The 23,865-nt window shown below is 46.2% G+C and overlaps 4 protein-coding genes across 4 annotated transcripts; 2 read left to right on the top strand and 2 right to left on the bottom strand.

Annotated features, from left to right (window-relative positions):
• The first annotated feature begins 2,505 nt into the window (after window positions 1–2,505).
• On the top strand, window positions 2,506–2,716 carry LOC26526092. The gene has a single exon (XM_015159960.2). The coding sequence runs from the start codon at window positions 2,525–2,527 to the stop codon at window positions 2,675–2,677; it is 153 nt and encodes a 50-aa protein (XP_015015446.1). The 5' UTR covers window positions 2,506–2,524; the 3' UTR covers window positions 2,678–2,716.
• Window positions 2,717–5,140: 2,424 nt separating this feature from the next.
• On the bottom strand, window positions 5,141–5,460 carry LOC26526928. The gene has a single exon (XM_015160091.2). It carries the CDS (start codon window positions 5,418–5,420, stop codon window positions 5,274–5,276), a length of 147 nt encoding a protein of 48 aa, XP_015015577.1. The 5' UTR covers window positions 5,421–5,460; the 3' UTR covers window positions 5,141–5,273.
• A 970-nt stretch (window positions 5,461–6,430) lies between these two features.
• LOC6542773 (neuropeptide CCHamide-2 receptor) lies at window positions 6,431–23,806 on the top strand. The gene is made up of 8 exons (XM_001970748.3): window positions 6,431–6,582; window positions 17,801–18,393; window positions 19,997–20,216; window positions 20,276–20,442; window positions 21,185–21,378; window positions 21,484–21,604; window positions 22,595–23,002; window positions 23,767–23,806. The coding sequence occupies exons 2-8, from the start codon at window positions 18,074–18,076 to the stop codon at window positions 23,804–23,806; spliced, it is 1,470 nt and encodes a 489-aa protein (XP_001970784.2). The 5' UTR covers window positions 6,431–6,582; window positions 17,801–18,073.
• LOC6542677 (uncharacterized serine-rich protein C215.13) lies at window positions 12,365–14,550 on the bottom strand. The gene has a single exon (XM_001970749.3). It carries the CDS (start codon window positions 14,435–14,437, stop codon window positions 12,383–12,385), a length of 2,055 nt encoding a protein of 684 aa, XP_001970785.1. The 5' UTR covers window positions 14,438–14,550; the 3' UTR covers window positions 12,365–12,382.
• Window positions 23,807–23,865: the final 59 nt, after the last annotated feature.

Genomic DNA, 23,865 nt, shown 5'->3' with positions numbered 1-23,865 from the left:
TCGATATTTTCATTAAGCGATTCCTCTCAGATATTTATACAGTTTTGCTTTTAAAAAAAGAAATCACGTTACTAAACCGGAGAATTAAATTACTTCTTGGCAGATATTATGGGACTAAACGATGTTATCAGCTGAATTACTGTTGATGTAAATGGGTATTTAAAATATTGATAAGGTACCATAGTCGCTTGGATTGGAAATCAACAAAAAATCAACAAACATGTACACTTTAATGGCTCAGAAGCGTCGGCGCAGAAACGCTTTTTATACGATATAGGAAGCCATGCTAATAATGTTGGAAATTTGCCGGTATCCCCGCTACTCGTACAGTAAACGGTATAGTATATTCGTTAAAAGGCATGCAACAGGTGATCCCGGGAACTATAAAAGCTAAAATGGGGCAAGCTGATTCTAGTGAAGCGCAAGTTTGTTTTCAGAGATTGGTTTTTTAATATGATTCTCTTATCTATAATGATCTGTGAAGAACAGAAACTTATAGGCGATAAGCTGTTTCCCAAACATATTTGCCGGAATTTATTAAGTCGCCAACATTTGCATAATTCGGCTGCAGCAACTGTCGCCTGCCCTTATCATTAATATAATCGGACTTAATTGTTGACAAAGTTAAAGTTGCTCATAAAACAGAAGGAGCAGCACCCAGGAAAAAGTCAGGCATGTTTACGACTTGCAGACAATACATTATTAATGAGTGTGTCGGCGCGTGGACTGCGTGGAATATCTGCCCCGAAGGGGAAAGGTGCTCTGTACGTCGCATCTTTGAGCTACATGACGCACTTGGCAAGTGCACTTAACAGAATAAAAACACTTTATGATCTAACAAACAAGGAAACTATGGTTTCGTTTATATTATTTTCCATTTAGCTTAGAAGCTGCTCAGCTTCCATAAATTAAAGTGCTTTGTAAAATTTATTCGTGAAAATTCACATTTTGTAGTTATTAAAATTCATTTCGCACTATGAGCGGCGGAAGGAAAACTTTGTTGGATAGTTGGCGAGATTTCAATTCCATTATAAAATTTGTTGACCTCAAAACCAGAATGGATGAAATATTCTTGGCGATGGGAATCCTTTGCGACATAACTCTTTATCTTTGAGAAATAAAGATAAATGAGCATTCCAAGTTTTAATGGAAGCACTGTTGGTAAATGATACAATATGATTGAAGAATTTTCATAGCAACAAATAATACAAATTTCTATCCGAACTTTTCATATATTTATCTGTGTTGGCCAGTGCTAAGATTTATACATTTTGTATTATTTACATTATGCATTATATATATACATTATACATTTATACAGACTTTTATACATTTTTCCCTCTCCAATTTTGTGTATGTATTGTTGCCTCGATCTAAGGAACTTCTTGTATCAGCTATAAAGTTAAGATTAAGAATGCAAATTCCAGAGAAATAGGCGCAGCACAAGTTTTCTAATGTTGTCACACCCACTCTGACGCACACAAACCGCCCAAAAATGGCAAGCCCACATTTTTAAAAAATGTTCTACTATTTATACCCGTTACTCGTAGAGTAAAAGGGTAAGCTCGATTCGTTGAAAAGTATGTAACAGGCAGAAGGAAAAGATTCCGACCAATTAAAGTATATATATTCTTGATCAGGATCAATAGCCGAGTCGATCTGGCCATGTCCGTCCGTTGTCCGTCTGTCCGTATGAACGCCTCGACCTCAGGAATCTAGAATGTTGAGATTGAGCATGCAGTTTCCAGATACATAGACGCAGTGCAAAACTCTCACACAAAAAATTTTTAAGTGTTTTTCATTTTATAATATTATTTTTTACAACATTTTTACCGATATTCCAGAAAATTTTGAAATTTCTCTTACACTAGCTGAGTAACGGGTATCTGATAGTCAAGGAACTCCACTATAACATTCTATCTTGTTAAAATTTGTGTTTGATTTTTTTTATATAATAAGATAAAACATAATCTGTATAATCTGTAAGGACGTATTTGATAGCCTCATTTTTATTTCATTATAGAGTCATTGGCTCTACGGAATAGTTTTAAATGGGATTAATTGTAAAGTGTTGGAAAATGTATTCTTGGCTGCCGTCTGGCAAAAACGCGAAATGGATGTGACTTGTATTTTTTTAAGGGAATTTTAGTGGATTAAGACATCCATATTAGGCTAATTTTATTACCCGCCAAGTTCTCTTTTGGGGCCACAATCGTGATTTCGAATTGACAAATCCAATTTCGTTGCCTAATTTTCCGCCTACAGAACCGTCATCAATGGTAATTTAATTCAGATGAGTTTAAAATGTGTTAATTACATATGGGAAATTACGCACTGGGCTCAATTGTGCATTGGCGGCCTAAAGGTTCCACTGCCCCTGGGCTCGTAAGCTGTGCAAATGTTTATTTCTGCGATTCAGGTCAAGCCATTTGACCAGGTTGCATCTGGTCAAATAGAACTCGGCAACCCGAGCGCCTATAAAGTAGCGATCATTGCGACAGCTTGCGAACTTTAACTCGCAACCATGGATATCTCAGTGCTGTGGCTCTACCTGGTCCTTGTGTCCGCCCTGCTCATCTTCTTGGTGCCCACTGTCGAGTCCACCTTGCTTCTGTGGGCCTGTTTGTACCGGCTGGAGATCTGTCCCTTTAGGACCACCACCACTAAAACAAGATAAAACAGGAGATTAATAATATTTCACTCCAGACTATTTCCACGGTCAATAAAAAGGAAATCAAAAATATTTTGAACATTCTTAATATTCTTCGTCCGATGTCCAGGGTTCTCACCATCAAGGATATGGCTGGTTTCAAAAAGATACATCATACTCCGACAACAGAATCCGCTCATCGGCCTGTCCTTTGCCTTTTGCGGCAAGGCAAAGTTATCAGGCAAGTGTGAAGTTTGTCATTAGCTACTTGCGCTAATTAGGAGTAAAGCTCCTTCGGCGGCTTTTATTTTGGCGGCTGTCAGTACGTGCCCTGGTTTGGTAACTCCAAAGAGAAACTTCCGCTTAGATCACGTCGTTTCGGGTCACTTAAGCGAGTTTCCGTGGAAGTGGAAGTGCCACTGCCTCGCAATGTGCGGTCGGATTCAATGTATTTGCTTTCGTTGTATCTCAATTAGTCAAAGAGAACTCAAGCGAACTTCACGCTACTTACTTACCTGCGGTACTTACCTGTTCAGAGAAATCAAATTGTAGCCTTGCGAGAAAAACGAAATAAATATATAATTTAATACCCATTAAAAGAGCGAAATAGGAAAAATATTTTGGCAGCTCTTACAAACACGTATCTTCTTATTTAGTTGGCAATGATAATAATAATAAGTTGATGTAAAGATTGCAGAAAGTTCCTTGCTAAATGTTTATGACACTCCTTAATTTGAATTCAAAGTCAATATACTTGTATGTCTGTGAAGTAGATCATGGCTTCACAATAATATAATATTACCGCTCTGGTTTTCAACATTATACGAGTATAGATAGCTCACCAACGGCTCTCCAAAATGTAATTATTTCTCAGTTTAAGACCAGTATCCGTCTGTTCAGTAACTGTTGTATGTTGTTGTACGTCTAGAAAGTAAGAGTGATATTGGGAGAGGCAGATGTTTTAAGTGCGGAAATGTTTATCAAGTACTTAGAAAGTGTTTCATGTGTTATCTGTTCTTCCGCTATGAGAGAAGCCGCTGAAAATGTCTATCCATTTTCAATCAATTATTTCAATCCATATAAACGGAGAGTCAAAGGCTGCTGCAAAATATGTGGGCGATTTGCATTCGAAGCGCTTATTTGTCGGTCGATTTCTACCAATTCAGCCAGAACAAAGGCAGCTCATCATGGTAACGCGGAATAAAATTTAAAAATTCCCAAAGAGGAGCCAAGCGAAATACCCAAATTCTGCCCCGACTGTTTAATCCACATTCCCATTTTGATTGCTTTCAATTGGCATTTGATTAGAACCGAACGAGACACTACAAATGCATCTTACGATGGTCGGGAAATAATGCTCATTCGAATTCGCAGGTGGGCGTAGTAATTTTCGGTCATGCGAACTCGCACTCATAGGATAACAATTTTGGGCTAACAGAAATGGAATTTGAACCAGGCCGCAAAGCGAGTTTCCCGGAAACAGAGGCAAAACAGGGTTGAAATTGGCATCTGGGGACTAAGCAGACATAAATACCAAATGGCCCGAAATAGCGACGCTCAGTTAAAGCTACAACCCATTTAAAATTGTTAAAGCATTGTGTTCTTGACGGAATTTACCCCTTAGGTTTGGACAGACAAACATGGCTAGATCGACTCGGATAATAAATAGCTTCCTTCTGCCCGTTTTATGATGATAGTGTTGGTTATCAAATTATGCCACTGGAAGCCCTTTGGTTAAAAGTGGACATTTATATTGGGTAACAAGTTTGCCTGCATTTAAATTAGCTTTCACCTGCCATTTGATGTCCCATCAGGATCGAAGTTCGCCTTCGGTTTTCCAGCTCTACGGAGCATACACGCATTCAGTTTTCAATTTCGGGGTGACAATGGAATCAAATCGATGTAAAGTCAACTTTAAGTGTTTGAAAAGGTGTAAAAATCGAAGTGTGTAGCGGCTTGCTTAGAGGCGCCACAATGTTGCAAGCTGTCGTCGCCAAGTCGTGTCAAAGTTTCCCCGCCCTTTCCAAACGACTTTTTGCTGTGTCGCCAGGCATTGGCAGCCTGGGGCGGAATGGTAAACTCGGGATGAACCTCGGATGAACACGTGTTCCAGCACAGGAGAATGGGCAACGGATGGCGGGGAGGCTGCTCCTATTGCTCCGAGTCGTATAAAAATACCCCGGATCGTAATTCAAATTTACCGAGTGCAAACAGCGGGGAGATTGCAATTAATTAAATATCACTCATACGTCAGGTAGTCCGGCATGTTCGACTGGGAGCGTGGGACGCCCGTGAGATGGCCGAAAAACGGCGTGGGACAGCCTACGTGTCCGAATGCGTAATGGGATTGAAGGTGCCACGTGGGCGCCCTCCAATCGGGGAAAGCAATTTTAAACAGTAAGCCACAATTGATTGAGTTTCGTAAGACGAGATTGACTCTGACTAAGTTGGTTAAAGCCAATGAAGTGCCTAATAAAGCGAAGACATTCATTCTTTGTCAATGAAATTGCATTTTGCCCAGTTGCTCTGAACTCTTTTCCTTATTTTGGTCTTGGGTAAATATGTTTTTAGTGCATTATCGTATTTATTGGGCGTGGGAAGGGCAGCAAAAGAATTCACTCCATCATCCAGATGCGGTGGTGTTGAACGGACAGAGTGGTGACCTCAACAGGCACGCAAGCAGGACGAAGCACCCATCTGCAGTGGGAGATAGGAAGGCCATGAGGATGGCCAGGAGCACCAAGTAAAAACACACCGTTGTGGCAATCATCTTCGCTGATCTTGGCTTCGAACTCAAGGGTCGAGAGTTGGCCTCCGGCTTTTATACTCGCTTACCGGTCCGAATGAAGCTTGATGAGTGATGAGGTCGTAATGCAGCTGTCATTTAGTAAACAAATATGAGTGTTGATCTTTACCTGATCAGCGTTTTCAATACAAAATTGTACATATTTGTAACGCTATTCTTAATTAAACTTCTTACATAAGTATGTTATTGAGATGTTCATTTTCATTAGGTGGCGACACAACTTTTGCTAGGTGCATCAAATGCAGAGTTGGAGCTCTTAGGCTCTGCGCAATATTATCAGAGCAAGGACATTTCCAACTGCTCGTATATACAAAAACACCAAGTACTGGGAAATAAAGATTGGGTTTGGGCATATTTAAGAGTTGTCTGACTTAAGCTGTTTGAAAGGGTTCTGACAGCCAGGGGAGCCATCGCACCCACCCACAGGTGTGCCAAACATAAGTCAAAAGAAGCTTCTATAAATAAAAGTAAAAATAAGCAGGGCCACGCGTGCACTGCAAATTATTTGTGGGAAGTGAATGGCTGATAGAGCGTACTCATGAATGAAATTCAGCAAGCAACAGATGGGTGCCACACTGAAGGGCAAGGGGCGTGCGGCGTGGGCAGAGCATCTTAGACAGTGATTGCCTTCATCTGGTGGACAGCACATGCGCAGTTTTGAGCACATGGTGGACTCCGTTCGCAATTCACTTTGTACTGGACTTGGCGCACTTTTTGGACCCCGCGGGTTCGTGTGGATCCCATCAACGACGCAGACTTTAGCGCCGGGTCCGCCGATTTGTGCTGGTTAGTCCTGTGCATGGAATCGGCGATAACGGTCGAGGTCGTTCGCTTGGTGGTCACAACGCCTTCTGGTCGCGAAACGAAATTCGACAACCCAAGTGCGAGTATAATCTGCACTCCGAACTCGCTTAGAGTTATGTCTTAAAACGAGCTGACTTTTGGTGGATTTGCTGTTGGATTTACAGTTGCCCGCGTTGTTTTGAAAATCAAACATTCCAGAATATTGCCCTGCATTCCCAAACAAACTATTTCGGGACAAGTGCTACAGCCGCGGAACCAGTGCAGTCGACTAACTGGCTCGCGTCATTCGCTTGCAGTAGAGCAGTGACAGATATTTCCGTTGGTGAGTTTTAGATACATATGTAGCCATATTTGGGGGAGTTGGGCAGTACGCAGTACGCTACAAAAATGTATAAGGCGTGTGCATCCCAAAATATGAATCACCTCCACCCCGTCCTCCAAATTTACTTTTCTTACCCGTTTCTTTCACCTGTCTTGCGCCTTCTGAAAAACCCAAGCAACGTTGAAAGTTTTCCGATGTCAGGCAAGCTGAAATTTTAAATTGTTTATTTTCTTAGGAGGAACACAAAAACTCTTTGTTTGAATGCGAAAAAGTTTGTTGTAATTAATTAAGGACGTCAGAACGTGTCGTTTCCCTGATGTTTTCCCATTTCTAATAAGTCATCTTTTGGTGGTGTCTACGCCAACGTTACTTTTCAGTTAGCAAAGCTCAATTTTTGTCTCAAATTAAATCATTTCCTAACTTAATATATTTAATTACAACCCTTATGAATTTGAAATTACTGATTATCCTCTGCGGACATAAAAGCCGAGTCTGGCAACAAATTATTTCATAATTTGACAGAGTATCTTAGGCGGTAAGAAGATGAACTCAAGTTATTGGGTTCCATATCTGGACTCGCAGTGTTGTATTATTTTTTTTATTAGGCCGGTGGGGTCCCGAATCTAATTAGCCACTGGGGGCCTCGCATCCGGACCTGAGACGAAGCAAAAAAGGCAATCCTTTAAAAGTTCCAAATAGGGCACAGTTCTTATGGTCCCGGACTTAAGCCCTAAATTCCTTCGACACCAAATCCCTGGCTTGATGAGATTTGGTTCGTGTCAGTGTCACTTCAGGTAAATGTCTATTCCAGATGATAGCAGCGGATGCCGGCCGAGAATTAGCATGTTCGTTAGTCAATCAGTCGCCAAATCAACAATCCGAACGTGACAGCGCCACATCAGCGAAGATCACATCAGGTTTGTCACTCACCTTTGGGGGCTGGAAAGTTCTTAGCTCGGCGGGGGAAGCTATGAACGTATAATTAGGCAGCGCAATCAGTGCCAGAGCCAGATATTCAGACCCTAAACTCATAAATATAAATTTGGCTAATTAGTCTGCGTTGCTTGTGTGATATTGTGCTTGTAATTGGTAATATGAATTGATGGCGCCGCAATTGAAATTATCACGCATACGACGCGTTGCAGCGTCTCGCTTTTTGTAGTGGAAAAAGTTCCGCTGCAAGGATATCCGACTCCCTACTTGCCGTCTAATTCTCCAAGGTGTCCCCTTGGTTGAGAGCCTGGTTCCGGAACCCTTTCCATCTCCAACTCCTCCTTTGGGCCTCACCTTTCGGTGCTATAAAAGTTATGCGGTGAACAAAATGGAAACGGCGCACGACGCCCACAAATCGCAAACCTACGAGCCCGCAGGGCCATATTTGTTAGCCGCCTGCACTTGACTATCATGCGTTTATGATGTTTGGGCTCTTACACTGAGCCGAAAATCGTCTTTCACAATCATTAAAAAACATAAGTAAATTTCCAATCGCCTACTGTTGTATAGCGATTTCCGTGTCTGTGCCAAGCCAGTGTTTCTATTTAGCTTTTGAGATGAGAGCTACATATTTTCTATCCGTTCTTCCCAGTGTATCTGTGTGTGGCACATTTGCTCATGTAGGCAAAATACTGTGCGGTTGTGGCGCTGCGAGCGGATTGAATTAGTAATCTCTGAAAAGTTATCACTTGTCAGCTGCTGGCCGCCGCCTCAATGGTCGAGATCTAAACATATTCTCTGTGATGACAGATGCGAATTTTATGGTTAGTACACATTCGTTTGAAGACCTTTTAAAGTGAAGATTGAGTGGTTTTTCGCCGATGCTAATGGACTACTTATGCAAGGATTGAAGCTCGGCTTCGGCTGCCTTACACTGCGATTAATTAGGCCATAAATAGCAGAGGGCCAAGTTATGCAGAATGGTGTGCAATCCTTGCTTTGATTTCCAAGCCGAACCATTTATGTCAGCAAAGGAATTTTCAGAAGCAATTTCCATAGCAACTTTTCCGCCCGAGGCGTTCCGCAGTTCCAGGGGTAGTTTGTCTCCGCTTTCGGATTTAATACAAGTTTTTGAACTTTCGCATTTTGTTCCTGGCATTTAATTGCCTACAACTTAGGGCAAAGCTTGGCGCAGATTTTGGTAGATGTTTGAAAAGCGCCGAATATTTATGTGCTGCTTAAGGTGCTGGCAGTCTTTCTTCGACTTTCTCGATTTTATACTTCATGCTGTGTACATAATAATAAATTATATTTTTGTTGCGAAAATGTCAATGCTAGCCCACCAAATTGATATTTATGTCTACACAAAGCCATTTATAGATTTTTTTTGGATACAAATTGCTGGGTGGCCCAAAGATTACGCTTTCCACCCTGCTTTCATTGATTGCTGTATAATTTATTGATGAAAATTAATTGCCGACAACATTCCAATCTTCTTATGAAATTTCTGCTGTGCGATTCCGTTTCCGACTTAAGCTCTTTAAACTTATTGACAAGTTTTGTTTAATGGCCGAAATTTAAGGAAAGCGTCTTAGATTCTTATCGACGTATTAATTTTATTGTTTCCCAATTTGATTTTCCGGAGCTTTCAACGCCGTCAACTACTTGAAGAGTAAAAGGGTACACCGGAATGTCACAGTTTTTATGTACTTGAACGTAAAATTGTGGCCATAAGCCCAAATACCAGTTAAAATATGTAATATAATAGTGTAATCAATTATGAAGGTAGTAAAACTTACCCACAGATGGCGCTTTTTCCAAGCCAAATGTAGTGGAGTAGCCGGTATCCGACAGTCGCAGCACTTCTTGTTTTTCCCACGACAAGTGTGGCGGATTTAATTTGATATATAAAACTGATTAATGTCGGCGCTGGTTATTAATGGCCATAAGGCTGCGGAGGCCCAGTGCCCAGGCTCATGCTCTGATTGCGCCGAAGATGAGCTTGGGCGAGCAGCATAATTAGGGTGATGTCCTTGCCTCCTTGCCTCCTTGCCGCCCGGAGTCCCTGTTGACCGATGAATATGCAGCAGGCCACGTGCCGCGTATGCCTCCTCCACTCGGTAAATAAATTCCGTAAAGCGGTCATTAGCATGGCTCACCTCTTGCACAGGATCCTCGGACTCTTAATTAGTTGATATGCCATGTGGTTCGACGCGGCCGACATCTTTCCGGGCTCCATTCGCACAGGATGCCTTACGGGTGCAAAACTACGACAGCTGTCGTAGTCTGTCTTCGGTCTTCTGTCCTAGCTTCGAGTGTCATTTGGATGCAGCCTGCTGACGCAGAATGGAATTCAATTACCGCTCCAGTCAGCTGGGCCGATGGGAGCAAGACAAGGCATAAATAGGATATTAAGTAAGCGAAGCAGATAAGCGTAGGAAGCGACGGGCACGATTCAATCTGGGGAGCCGCCAGCCGTCAATTCCTGACACGCGACACATGCTCAATGAAGCTCGAGGAACTGACGCGTGCACTGTCTGCCAATCCGCTCGAGTTTTGTCCAGGAGGCAGGACTCACCTGTCTCCCAAAAAGATATTACTCATTTGCCGCCTTTTCATCCTCTGAGCGATGCTGGGCGCTCTTGGCGCTTGATAAATGATAGCTTGACTGCCGCACAATCATTGACTGCGATTGTTCGGCTGGGCTACTAATGCTATAAATTTGACTGAATCTGGAAGGCCGAATGATTTATTGAAGGCCCTAATTCACTCATGTTCTTGCTAGTGTTGTCACTTCGCAATCAACTAGTTAAAGGCGAGTGATGATCAATTTTCGATTGATGCGCGGTGAAGGTTAGGCAAACAAGAAAAGTTACTCCTTGCAAGGACATAGATGTTTGCTCAGGCCAAATCAGAGTTCCTCGGTCCAGCTTAAGTGTGAGATGCGGACTAACAAGTCCGTTTGGCCTCCTGTACTCGTTTATCAGAAAATCGTTGTCAGTTCCTCCCTTTTAAATCTGCTTGGCTGACTGTGTACAGAACACAGTATGCCATAAATAATCCCAATCAAAAGGCCCTTTGTATCTGAACCTTTTACTCTTTTTGCGTCTCACGCATTGGTCCCACCTCTTTGAGGCCAAAATTGTGAGTTCGCCTTTCCCAATTCAGTTAGCAAATAATGCGATTCCAAGGGCGTGTAAAGAAAATGAAGGAAATTAAGCAGGCAACAAATGATTAGTTTGCATAACGGTTCTAATTTAGAATCCATGTTTGCCGCGGAGTCCAAAGGTCTCCCTTGAGTGGAATGGCCTTGTTTCCATCACGTGCAACACGTGTAAGATGTGGTTGCTTTGCCGAATCTCAGTTTTCCCGGCAGTTTTCCCGCTTGGTTGGCACTTAATTCATTTTAGCTGATCAAAAGTGACTTGAGCTAAGTGACTTGAGCTAAACCACAAACCGCAGCCGGCTGTTTGACTACTCAAATTAGAACTCCAGCTTTTGGAAGGTGGAATAAGAAGCTACATGTTACATTAAACATCGATAGTAATTAATATTTCATCTCAACATGGGTAATACTAAGTGCATTCCACGTTAACCACCTTCCCGAGGAGCACAGAAAAAACTCACGATGATCGACCACAAAGATTGTGTAGTAATACCAAGTAAGATTCCGCATCTGAGCAATGATCTCCACCGTCATCATGGCCATCAGAAGATCTGACATAAAGCAACCCAATTTGCCATAAACAATCTACATTCTACCGTAAACAACTCGGAGCACGGACATGGATGTCTGGGCGGGAAAGCAAATATTTACAAAACACTACATTCTGATCGGGCGGAGTCCTGGCCAAATGGCTGGCGTGGACCACATGAAATCAATTAAAATATTCGGCCAACTGTTTCCAGCACATAAAAATGCGTTGAGTGGGAACGTGGACCTGATAATAAAAAGTAATTGAAAGTGGCCGCGAGATGCGACCATAAAAAATGTGTTTCCGCCGCGTGGCAACATGACCATACCCATACACATAAAGATTCAGCTATCCAGAGAGGGATGCAAACATGAACTGCTGACTTCGGGAAATAACAGCGATAATTGAAAATTACCCAAATAATGAGAGTAGCCCCCCGCCCCGTTTTTTCGGTACCAATCACGCGCCAAGCCAAAACCAAAACAAAGCGAAAGCCAAACGCCTCAATCAGAACGCCTCCCTTGGCCATCGTGGACAGGGGAATCTCGAGGGGCACCGCTGGCACAGCTGTCCATCACGTTGTCGATGGAATGCTCACTAGTCGAACGAAAGTGAAAATTAATTAAAATACTGAACGGCTTGGGTTTCCCGCCCGTTCTCTCCGCTCATGAAAGTGCGAGTCCGCATATTTTTCGCTTTCCGCATTTTCCTCGCGCTGCCAGCGGAGCGGAGAGCGAGGAATGCAAATATTTGCCAAATAATTAATCATGCCACTTTGCGGACCAAAATCTCTGACAGATCAGCGCGAAACGCCTACGTCGGTACCACTCGCCACGCTGGGTTCCCAGCCAGCCTGCCTGCCAGCTACTGATAAGGACGCACAGCTTCATCATCGCAGGCTGCTCAGGACTGAAGCTGACTGCCGACTGCCCAGATTACGGCCCATTTTTAAATAGCGGCGACAGCTGAAGTTGTCTACAGCGCTGGATGACGGATGGACGCACCAGGCCCACATGGTGCAGGTAGCAGCCTGGGCACTGGGCCAATCCGCCGATTGGTCATTGGCCAGCACCTCGAAATTAGCCTAATCAATTTCCGCACACGCAGCTGCTCCCGCCACACGCCCACTCCATACATGGACTGCTGTTCGTGATTCGGTTTATTGTGCCCAGTCAGCGAACTTTTGGCGGCGGCAGAGAGGCGCGGGTGGGCACGTACAGGAACTCGCTGTCCGTCCAGAAGTCCACCAGGGAGCGCTGCTGCGGCCGGGCGTCCAGGTGCGCGAAGCACCTGGCGAAGAGCTGGCCCTGCCTGACCTGACGCATATGACCGGCCGCCACCTCCGACATGAATTTCTCCACCGACGCATCCTGACCACGGCTGCCACGCTCCGGCACCGCTCGCAGCCGGAGCGTGTGCGTCTCGGCGGGGTTCACGTCGACGAGCACGGTGTTGGTGGCCTGCCGGTTGTAGACACTACGGCTCGGCACGTTGTCCACGAAGACGTCGAAGTGGTCTACGCTGTCGAGGTCATGGGTGATCCACTGCAACGAGAGCGAGCCTGCGCTCAGCCTGGTCGCTCCACAGATGGTCACCGGGTAACTGTGCCGCGCTGATGGATGACGGCGGGTGCCGTGCAGGTTGGACTGAACCTGGCGGCGCACTTCCGACAGCGCGCAGAGGTCCATGAAGAAGTTCTTGGCCAGTAGCTTCGCCTGCAGGCGCTTCTGTCCCTCGGGCGACTTGAAAAAGTCCGCCCTCTTGACCGCCCGACGCATGTCCTGGCAATGGTGACAGTTGCAGTGCTTCTGATACGTCTGGCAACTGGAGGAGGCATCCTCGACACCGGCACTACTTTCTTCCGGCTGACTGTTCCCCGCCTCCTCCGGGCTGACCAGAGTGAAGGCGTACTCTACTTTGGCGGTGTCCTCGCTCTCCAAGGCGCTGGTCCGAGTGCCTCGACCTCGACTTGGTCTTCTGGGCGAACTACGGCGGTAGCTCTTCCTTGGCCGGTTCGTGGATCGTGATCGTGGAGAGCTTTCTTTCCTGGACGTGGTCGCTTTAGCTAGGTTCAGTCTTGAACTAGAGGTGGCCGAGCTTTTGGCAGCCACCTTGGGTAAAGGACTTTGCTTACGTCTCAGGCTCGATCGGCTCGATTGGCTCGAGCGCCGCGATCCCTCAGCAGAGTTGGGTCCGGATGAACTAACCATAGCAAATATGGGCCCCACTGCAGGCACGGACTGATTGCTTCGAGGTGTCATCTTGGGCGACTTTCTACGTAAGCTAGCGCGCGACGTCCCAAGTTTCGGGCGGAAGGATCTGCTGCTTGAACGATCTCTCGACGTGGGACGTCTTTGAGGGTCCGCTGCCTTCACCGGATCGGGAGAAATCTTCAAGGAACTGTTGCCGAATCCGCCTCCTGAGGGATCCTCCTCTCGTTCCGCGAGAGATCTCATGCTATTCAGTGCGGTGTTGGCGGAAGTGTCGGAACGGTAGTCCGCCTCCTCAGTGAGACCCACGGGCGTGTAGCCAGTTAGCGGGGTGATGTCAGAGAGGAGGTTGTAAAGGTCGTAGTTCGTGTTGTTGAATGAGTAGCTGGAGAAATGCGAGGTGGGCGTCATCTGAGAGGTACTGGGCACAGTGGTGCGGATGGGCACGTCCGTCAGAAGCGTATCATTGGACTTGCTCATATAGGGATTCTCCTCACCTGCGGTTTGGGAGCAGGAGGATGCCAGCGAGGGCTTGGAAGTGGACATGGAGCCGCTGCGCTTGATGAACTTGTGAAAGAGTTGCTTCACAGATGTTAAGGACTCCCCTGTCCCAACCAGAGCCACTGTGCTCCTAAGAAACTTCCTGATCGAAGCGGAGGTCGAACCGAAATTAACCGCATCACCAGAGTTTGAGGATCCATTTTGCAGCCAGGTGTTGCTCTCCAGGGCTGCCGTATCTGCGACTCCTGACAACCTCTCCCCGGAATCCTCCTTGCTGCGTTGGTTTAGGGAACTGTTGCTGGTCGTGCTGGTGTTGTTCCGCTGACCTGAGGTCAGGGAGCTTTGGCTGCTCTCTGGGTTCACAACCACAAACACTGGCGGTGCCATTGGCGTCCGAGCGCTTGATCCGCTTTTAATGGAACTTTTGACAGTGTGGCTGGGCATCGGGTTCCTCCGGCTGCCTGAATGAGCCACAGTCATTTCGTCGGGCAACATGATGCTCACCCGCTTGGACATACTGTTAATTTACTGAATACAGATTTGTGGAAACCTCTACGCTTGCAAAAGAAGTGTGTCTATCGAAATAATAAGTGTAGGCATTTCCAAACTGCCAACTGACACCAAGGCAACTTTACCTACCCCGTTTGGCACCAGGAGTCCGCCCCTTTTATGCACTCAATCATCTCTAATGGCGACTAATGGCTGGACCCGCTGGCAAGGTCGGGGTCCATCCACCCAGCCGGAAGCTAGTAGCCGAAAGACTGGGCCGCGATTGTGCATAATTTTGTCAGTGTTTGGAGCATTTAGAGGGCGGGGCGAATTTACATAACTCGCGGACCTTTCAGCTCGCATTAAAGATGGCCAACGCTGGCGTTGGGCACTCAAGCCGCCAGTTATATTTGGCTCTAATTAGAGCTGCAGGAGAAATATAGGTTGGCGTTGGGCGTTGGGCGTGGTAGGCTAGGAGTTCAACAGAGTTGGAGGTGCACCTTTGAGCTTGCCTGTCTTCTGGGCTTATTATTCGGCTTGGCTGCTCATAAAACAACCAACTGATTAACCGACACGCCGCTTTGCACACATGCCTCGTCGCCAGCGCTACAACCGGAGCACGCAAGTGTGTTGAATTATTTTTGCTTTATGATTTATCTAACACGTAATGCGGAACGCCCGCCATACATTGTCTCCTTGGGTTGGATTTCGTTTCTCCTCCAAAATCCAACGCCTTGGACAAAAGGCTGAAAAGGAAGACATGTTTTTCCCAGCCGTTCTTTGTATATGGAGTCACTGTGCTGTGGCAGAAGTAATACATCCCTGGTGGCAACATATAATGTCTGACTTGCCTTTTGCTTAGCGGTTGCTCGCAACGGGGCACCCAAGACATCCGCTCTTCGGATCTGGCTGCGGGTGGCAAATGCCCATTTCACCCGTGTCCCGCCATTGGAATTGCTTAGTGTCTGGTTTTTATCTGGCGTATACCAAATTCAGCTCGTACAACGACGCTAAATCATGAAAAAATGTTATTCATGTTATTCATAGGCCAAATGGGTGGCGCAGATGCGTTTTACAGTCACATCGTCTAATCTTAATACCCAAAAACACTCCAATGGAATAAATGAAGGTCAAATTAAAAATATTGTGTGTAATTAATTGAGGTCAATTGACGACATTGAAGGCCTGTCTGGTCAGTCAAGTTTAATCATTTCTCTTGTTGATGGCTGTTGCCTGCCCAGTGATCCCTTGGGACTGTCTGTTAAAGGAAATTGCTTGTCCACGGTCTAGGACTACGCGGAAAATGTAACTTTTTCGCTTTCGGCCATGAAAGACCTATCCAGAAGTTTGGCACAGGAAAGAAAAAGTTTCCTGATTTAGAAAAAAAACTGACATTCTTTGTTGTTGCCAGCAGCTATTTGACGTCTTTGGACTTTTTTAAGTTGACCTGCATTTATAGTGGACAAAAAAGGAAATGTCTTCCCTTACTTAAAGCCAGAAATGTAGATTTTTCCTAAAAATCCAAATCTTTTAAATATGTTAGGTTGAGCGGCTGATAACATTACAGAAGTTAGCCCCAACGATTAAATGTGCTTAGCCATGTGGTAACATTTTTCTACTCCAATTCTCCTCAAGACATGTGCTAAGACTTTTAAGCCAAGGCAAGGGTTCTATTGCCAAAAGTTAATGAGATTGGCATCGGCGAGGACATGGCTAAAACGCAATACACAAGCCGAAAGAAGATTCATTCACCCAGGCCGAAGCTTATATGTATACCTTAAAATAAATACTTATTTAAAACAAGATATAATGCTATTGTCGAGTTCCCCGACCATCAGATACCCGTTTCTCAGCTGGTGGAAGTACGAGCGAGATATTTCAACAATTTCCGCGATATCGGTAGAAATGGCGAAAAACAAAAATGTGTAGGCGTGGCAGTATTGAGCGGTTGGAGTGGGCGTGGCAGATCGACTCGGCTATTGATCCTCATCAAGAATATATCTACTTCATATGGTTGGAATCTCACCCATAGTTTACCCCAATTTCTACAGACATAATTGCACATAATGTTAAAATTTATCGTTCGCACTCAGCTGAGTAACGGGTATCTGATAGTCGGGTGACTCGACTACAGCAATCTCTTTTGTTTTCGAAATAAAATGGCACTATTTGCAAGGGTTGTTCAGGCGTGAGTCTACTTTGCCAAACCAAAGTGAGAATAAATCGGTCATCTTGAACAGTAATGCCAACTTAGAGGTCTATACCTCGAAACGAAAGGAAACAAACCATTTTATATGATTATATGGTCGCAATTGTGTCTGTTACTACATTGCTGACTGAAATCAATATACCCGCTGCAATGGTGCAATTTACTTGTATGACCTCCTTTCGAAACAGCAAAGTAGCCACAGCTGTTGCATTATTTAGATCGAGATTAATTTTTCGGATTCAGCTTTTCGGATGCAGCACATCGTCAGCGGTTAAAGCGCCTGACTCCATTAGGCTCCCGGGATGCACTTTCACTTAGCCTGGTTGATTAGATTTTCCAGAAATAGTCTCACGAGCTGGAACTTGATGGAATTTCATTTGGCGAATGGGAGGCACGCACTCGTAGGCCACAATCAAAATAAATAAATAACGAAAACGACATCAATGGCAGCTCACCAAATGGCGGCGATAGCTAGTATCGAATCGAAATTGAAACGCGGAGCTGGTCGGACCCATCACCAACCATCACCAACCATCGCCACCCATCGCCACCCTCGCAAGCTGACAGCAGACCAGATAAACCCGCCTTAGAGTCTGTCTTAGTCGGGCGTCAGGCTCAGCCCTGCTTTATTTAGGATAACGCATTTGATTGCGACTTGAAAGTATTTGCTTCCGCACGAATGTTTTCGCATTAGTGGGATTGCGGGTCCGGAAGCGGCAACTGAACGGCGGGAGAGCGTGAAAGATAATCAAGGTCGAAGGGCAAGAGAAAGGGCCACAAATAATTGGTTGTTGGAAAGAGTCTGATTGTCGCACAGCAGATACTTGCTGGGGGGAATATGGAATATTTCGAAATTTATGATTATGGGCGCTGTAAAGTCGTATTGAATGCACGCATGGGCAGCGATTGCATGTTAAGGAGATTCTTTATTATGCCGATACGCACACGACACGGTTCAGATGCCGTATCATAAATTCTATTTGCCACCCGATGCACACGCTGCACACGCTGCGTATGCGTGTTATTTATGCCTCATAGGCCTCATAGGTAATGCATTCCTGTCCAGAAAGGCCGCAGCGCGTGCTCTGCGGAGGCAAATGCCCACCGATTAAAGTTTAACTGAATTAGTCTGGACTGAATCTCTCTCTTTTTGTCTTTCTATCTCACTTTCTCCGCAACAGCTTCCGGCGCCAACTGGCGAAAACCGGGCCAGCGAGCTCAGTGGTCGCGGCCAAACACCATGTGCAAAATAAAACACGAGCCCGTGGCAACTCCAGCAGCAACCTCATCGACATAAGCACGGGGCACAGAGGATTAGGCGGAACCTGCAGCTTTCCGCTTTCGACGGACAGCGCAGACACACGGAAACGGAAGTGGCCAGAGCGAGGCCATAAAACGCAGCGCATAGGAACAGTATTGAGACATCAGGCAGCTCCAGGAGCAGCGCCCCGCACATGTACGCCGCCCTGATGGACGTGGGCCAGACGCTGGCAGCCAGGCTGGCAGATGGTGAGGGCAACGACAGCGGACTCCTGGCAACGAGACAAGGTCTGGAGCAGGAGCAGGAACAGGAGCAGGAGGGTCTGGCACTGGGGATGGCCCACAACGCCAGCGCCGACGGCGGAATGGTACCGTATGTGCCCGTGCTGGACCGCCCGGAGACGTACATTGTCACCGTGCTGTACACGCTCATCTTCGTTGTGGGAGTCTTGGGCAACGGCACACTGGTCATCATCTTCTTTCGCCACCGCTCCATGCGCAACATACCCAACACGTAAGTGGATATATGACGCACTGTGGGGGTCCGCAGAAGGTGGGCACTGTGTGGAAGTAGGCAGGGGGCCTGGAACAACATTTATTGAAGGTCTTCCGCTTTGATACGGTCTGCGTCTTTGGGCACCGCCCTCTCCGGGCCATAAATAATAATGTCTTTATATGGCCGCACATTTGGACCCAAAATGAGCTCGTCACTTCGCGATGGAGCGCGACAGTTGCTACTCCAGCTTATAGGCTACATCTGATTTTATTGTCGTTTTGTGCTTTAACTTCGTACCCCTTAGAGTAAATTTTTTTTTCTTTTTTCTTTTTCTTCTCTTTTTATTTACAATCTGTCTTAAGCAAGTATGAATTAACAGAGGCAGTAGTTATCCATTAAGCCCTACTACATACTCTATGCATACCATGTTTTAATACTTAATGCCTGTCAGGGAGATCTGGAGTAAGTTAAAGAAAAGCTTTTTAATCCTTGAAGCAAACAGCAAATGTGACAAGCCATCTGTCGTCTGCGATTGCCGACAATAAACTAACACTTCCTGCGCAGAATAAAAACATTGTTTGGTTTCACATAATCTCCTTCCGATTTGAAGATATCCAGCTCATCTCTATTGCTAAGCTGACAGTCCGTGCTCGTAAACATGCGAAACTTAAAAAAAAGTTATGCCCCTACGCAATGTGGTCTTAGAAACCCCGCATTCATCCCTGACAATCTACGAGCTGTATTCCACCCTATTTGTGTTGTTTTCTTTCTTGGACAAGAGAACTACGAGGGAAAGGCAACCCGACAGCTGGCAGTGGAACTCTGGGAGGAGGAGTCTGCTATGCAAATGTTTATTAACTTTTAAACTTGTGCAGGCTTGTAGCAGAAATTCAAATGTACATCGAATCAAAAGTTTCTGGGCCAAGCTGTTGGCCTGTCAGCAGCAGCTAAGGAAGCCGTTTCCTGAGCTTGGTAGCCACTGTCTCTCTCGAAGGGAATAGGTCCTTTCGTCTTGGACCACCTCTATCTGTTAATCTGTGAGTGGTTATAAGTTTGCACTGATTGCCCGAAAATTGCCTGCACACTCAACTGAGTGCCTGATTGCAGTGAGCCAGTAGTTGCCAGTAATTGTGATGGCCAACGTAATCGTCCGGCCATTGGTGGAAAGTTAGCAGTTAGCTCGACGACTTTGTCGCGACTGTTTGTCTAGACACGATGACTGGGACGTGTCAGGTTGGAATTCATGTCACATGCAATCAGCCAAAGCCAGCAGTTCTAATGATTCCCCCGTCCGAGGGCTCAACGCTCGTCCTGGAACTCCGGCCGGTTCACAGGAGGTCGTTGGTGTCAATGTCAAGCTGTTTTGCTCTCAAGCGTTCCTTTACTCTGCTCTGAACAGCATTCGGGTAAGGCGGTTTCAAACGGGTTGGGGCGCATTTGTGGGCGTGTGTAGGTGTCAGGACCTTTCCAAACGATTGTGACTTGTCCTTGAAGAAAACAAAGGCATTCTAGGCCAAGGAATCCCGTTCCGGGTGAACGGTCATCGATACAGAGCGGGTTGAATACCAGTTATATTCGTATGTAGGGTGAGCACCCTTTCACCGATATCATATGCTTCCAGATACATTCTCTCACTAGCCCTGGCTGATCTGTTGGTCATACTGGTGTGTGTACCCGTGGCCACGATTGTCTACACGCAGGAGAGCTGGCCCTTTGAGCGGAACATGTGCCGCATCAGCGAGTTCTTCAAGGACATATCCATCGGCGTGTCCGTGTTCACACTGACCGCCCTGTCCGGCGAGCGGTACTGCGCCATTGTGAATCCCCTACGCAAGCTGCAGGTGAGTTATTGTCGAGCGATATCTCGAATGTGATAACACATTTTCTGCTTCCCCAACAGACCAAGCCGCTCACTGTCTTTACTGCGGTGATGATATGGATCCTGGCTATCTTGCTGGGCATGCCCTCGGTTCTGTTCTCCGACATCAAGTCGTACCCCGTGTTCACAGCCACCGGTAACATGACCATCGAAGTGTGCTCCCCATTTCGCGACCCAGAGTATGCCAAGTATGTTGATAAGTTTCCCGGCTCTTACAAGATCCATGACAAATGGTAGGCTCCGCCCATTATCTAGCGTCTGCCACCAGAGGGCATTAATCATCGCTGCAGCAAATCCCAGCAGCTGTCTTTTCCGCTGGCCGATGCAACTGCTATTACCTGTTTCTTGGAACACCTCTCCTCAATGCCGTACCTCCTTATTGACGTGCTTAAGCTCGCAAGCCCGGCAGGTGAACTTAATTCCTTTCGCCATCAATGTAGCTGAAGTGCGGCAAGCTGGAATCCTTTCGTGCGGCAAGCGTCAGCTGTTGCCACATAATCTGCTTGTGATGTAATTTACACAAATCCTGTAGGAGGTCCTGGCAGCTGTAGTCGCCCTCAACTGGTCGCTAATTTTTCATTTACGGCATGCCGACATCCCTTTTCTTTGTACCACTTGGTGGCATGTGTTTCGACCACACTAAGAGCCGCAAAATGGCGAGGAGGCGTTCAGAGTTTGTAAGGCGAGGCCCTCCTCTTGATTATATGGCTCTCAAGCAGAGGCGGAATTTAATGTCGTCCATTCGGGCACTCTTAACGCTCTGTCATGTAGCTCGAGTTTTCGAGAGAATTCGCAAAGTTCATTATTGCGAGGGGAAATTGAAAATACGACCTTCGAGCGCCATGGAAACTGTTTTTTGTTCCTGTTCAAGCCGGAATGTAGACCAGGCCTACTGATAATCTGCCATGCTTCCGAGTAACTCTCTTCCAGGTTCATGGTGGCGGGCAAGGCACTGGTGTACTACCTGTTGCCACTCTCCATCATCGGAGCGCTCTACATCATGATGGCCAAGCGGCTCCATATGAGTGCCCGCAACATGCCCGGCGAGCAGCAGAGCATGCAGAGCCGCACCCAGGCGAGAGCCCGTCTTCATGTGGCGCGCATGGTGGTGGCATTCGTGGTGGGTAAGTCATCGCATTCCGCATTCCGCATGCACGCCAAGCTACTTCCCCCATCCCGCATCCCAAACGCTCCACGGATCTCTAATTGGCTGGCCACTGTCCTTGCAGTGTTCTTCATTTGCTTCTTTCCGTACCACGTGTTCGAGCTGTGGTACCACTTCTACCCAACCGCAGAGGAGGACTTCGATGAGTTCTGGAACGTGCTGCGCATCGTCGGATTCTGCACGAGGTGAGTGGAGCAGTAGTAGCGCGCTTTCAGCAGTTTTCGGGCATCAGAGGAACATTTTTCTTGAGTCCATTCCTGCATTTGCCATGCAAGCGTCGCAGGATCCCATGAGGGGCTCTAAATTTATGGTCACCACCGCACTTGGTCACATCAATTCGTAAAAATAATTGGGAACGATTTCGCGCTTGTACATACGAGTATACGCTTTTCAGGGATTTCCCCTAACGTTTTATGAGCACTCTTTTGTGGCATTGCCCCGGCTTCTGACTTAATTTTAAATTAAAACAGATTATGCATGGGTACCCCGCTCTCTTAACTTTCACCAGTACACTTTTAGTGCATTTATTTTCGTTGACAGTCCGCCCACCCACAACTTTCTGTCCCGCCCCTTTACTATGGAAACCAATTTGGACGTCACTTAGCGCACTTAAACTCGAAAATAATGCAAAGCCATTTGCATTCTGGCCAAATGGGTGGACGTTAAATCCAGTATCGTGTCACCAAAAAGAGCAGAGCATCAGAGGAATAGTGTAACCACTCATTCACTGCGACTCGCAGCCTAAGCAAGTGAATAACCCCCAAAAAGCATGTTGCTGTTGAATGTCCTTTCAAATGATTTTTCTGTTGGGTTGGATGTCTGTAGAAGACCTATATCGGTGTACTATGGTGTAAGTACTACCGTCACTAGACCAGTCAATGTGGCCAACAAACGCAGATTGAAGTTTAAGCTTAAGGGTATACGAGGTTCGTTGAAGAGTAACTGATCGACTCGGCTGTGGTACTGATCCACAGTATGTATACCTTATGAGTTTGCCAATGTCTCTCTCTGCGTTGACTGAAATCTGCCTGAAATCGCACACCCTCTAACCCATACCCTGTGACAGGGTATAACGAATTTACTCAACGACAGTTGGCAACTTCAGTTGGTAGTTTCAGTGCCGAAACTTGAACCGTTTATTGGCACTAACCCGACCGAGTGTTTTCAATTTGCAGCTTCCTAAACTCGTGCGTCAACCCCGTGGCCCTCTACTGCGTGTCCGGGGTGTTTCGGCAGCACTTTAATCGCTACCTCTGCTGCATCTGCGTGAAGCGCCAGCCGCACCTGCGGCAGCACTCAACGGCCACTGGGATGATGGACAATACCAGTGTGATGTCCATGCGCCGCTCGACCTACGTGGGGGGAACCGCTGGCAATCTGCGGGCCTCGCTGCACAGGAGCAGCAATCACGGAGTCGGTGGCGCTGCAGGAGGAGGAGGAGGAGGAGGGTCAGGACGTGTGGGCAGTTTTCATCGGCAGGACTCGATGCCCCTGCAGCACGGAAACGCCCACGGAGCTGGAGCGGGCGGGGGGTCCTGCGGACTTGGATCCGGCGGGAGGACGGCGCCTGTGTGCGAAAAGAGGTGAGGCACGCTTATTGTGGAGCTGCTGGAGGAGGAGGAGGTGGTATCCTTGCAGGCCGACGAGCAGCTCTAAGCGGAAACAATTGGCCTTTGATCTCACTGTGTGCTTGCACCACTCCCATTTCGAATCTCGCACCTGCACTCTACACAATCCCCTGGCATTTTCAGCATGGCTGGACTATTTGAAAATCGCATCCGTGCCAGGTTCGATAGGATAAAAAGATTACTTTTAGCGAAATTGCATCGTTAAGTATTGCTGCTACTCTTTTTAAGCCTGCATAAAGGGAAGGAACGAGTAGGGGCACAATAGCATATTTCCAAACTCCATATTGCTGTATATACATATTTGTACCATGCAAACTTTTGCGCATAAATACACATTTAATGTAATGTTATGGTGTCCCAAACAATGTGTTAATTAAGTAAGTCCCAAGCTCATTAAATGTAACTCGTTATTACCTGGCTCAGTGCAATAAAATGGTATTATAAAAGCACGGAGCTAGGAACCCATATAGAAACACAGCCTAGCTCATTTTCAAAAATTAAACTGCATACGAGTATATCAATAGGCTAAGAGGATCTCGCATAAGGTTAATGTAAATAAATGGATTTCATAAATGTAAAAGCTTGTATATGCTGCAATTGTATGTCCAAAGTCCTTTTGGTTCGTGGAGCGTAAGGAAACAGGTATGGTTATGCACATATGTACAATCTGCTTAGGTGTTTTTAAATATTTTACTTATCCATGTTGGTTTTGTTTTCAGCTTTATAAATCGTTACGAGAGTGGCAGAATGCGCTACTAAACGAGGTACGGAAGCCCCTAATAAGCCCCTAAACACCAGGAAACGAGCAACCTCATGCC

Source organism: Drosophila erecta, unplaced genomic scaffold, assembly GCF_003286155.1.
Source record: "Drosophila erecta strain 14021-0224.00,06,07 unplaced genomic scaffold, DereRS2 tig00000055-arrow-pilon, whole genome shotgun sequence".
Lineage (NCBI taxonomy): Eukaryota > Metazoa > Arthropoda > Insecta > Diptera > Drosophilidae > Drosophila > Drosophila erecta.
Note: the sequence above shows the minus strand (reverse complement) of the source record. Positions and strands in the feature narration are given on the sequence as shown.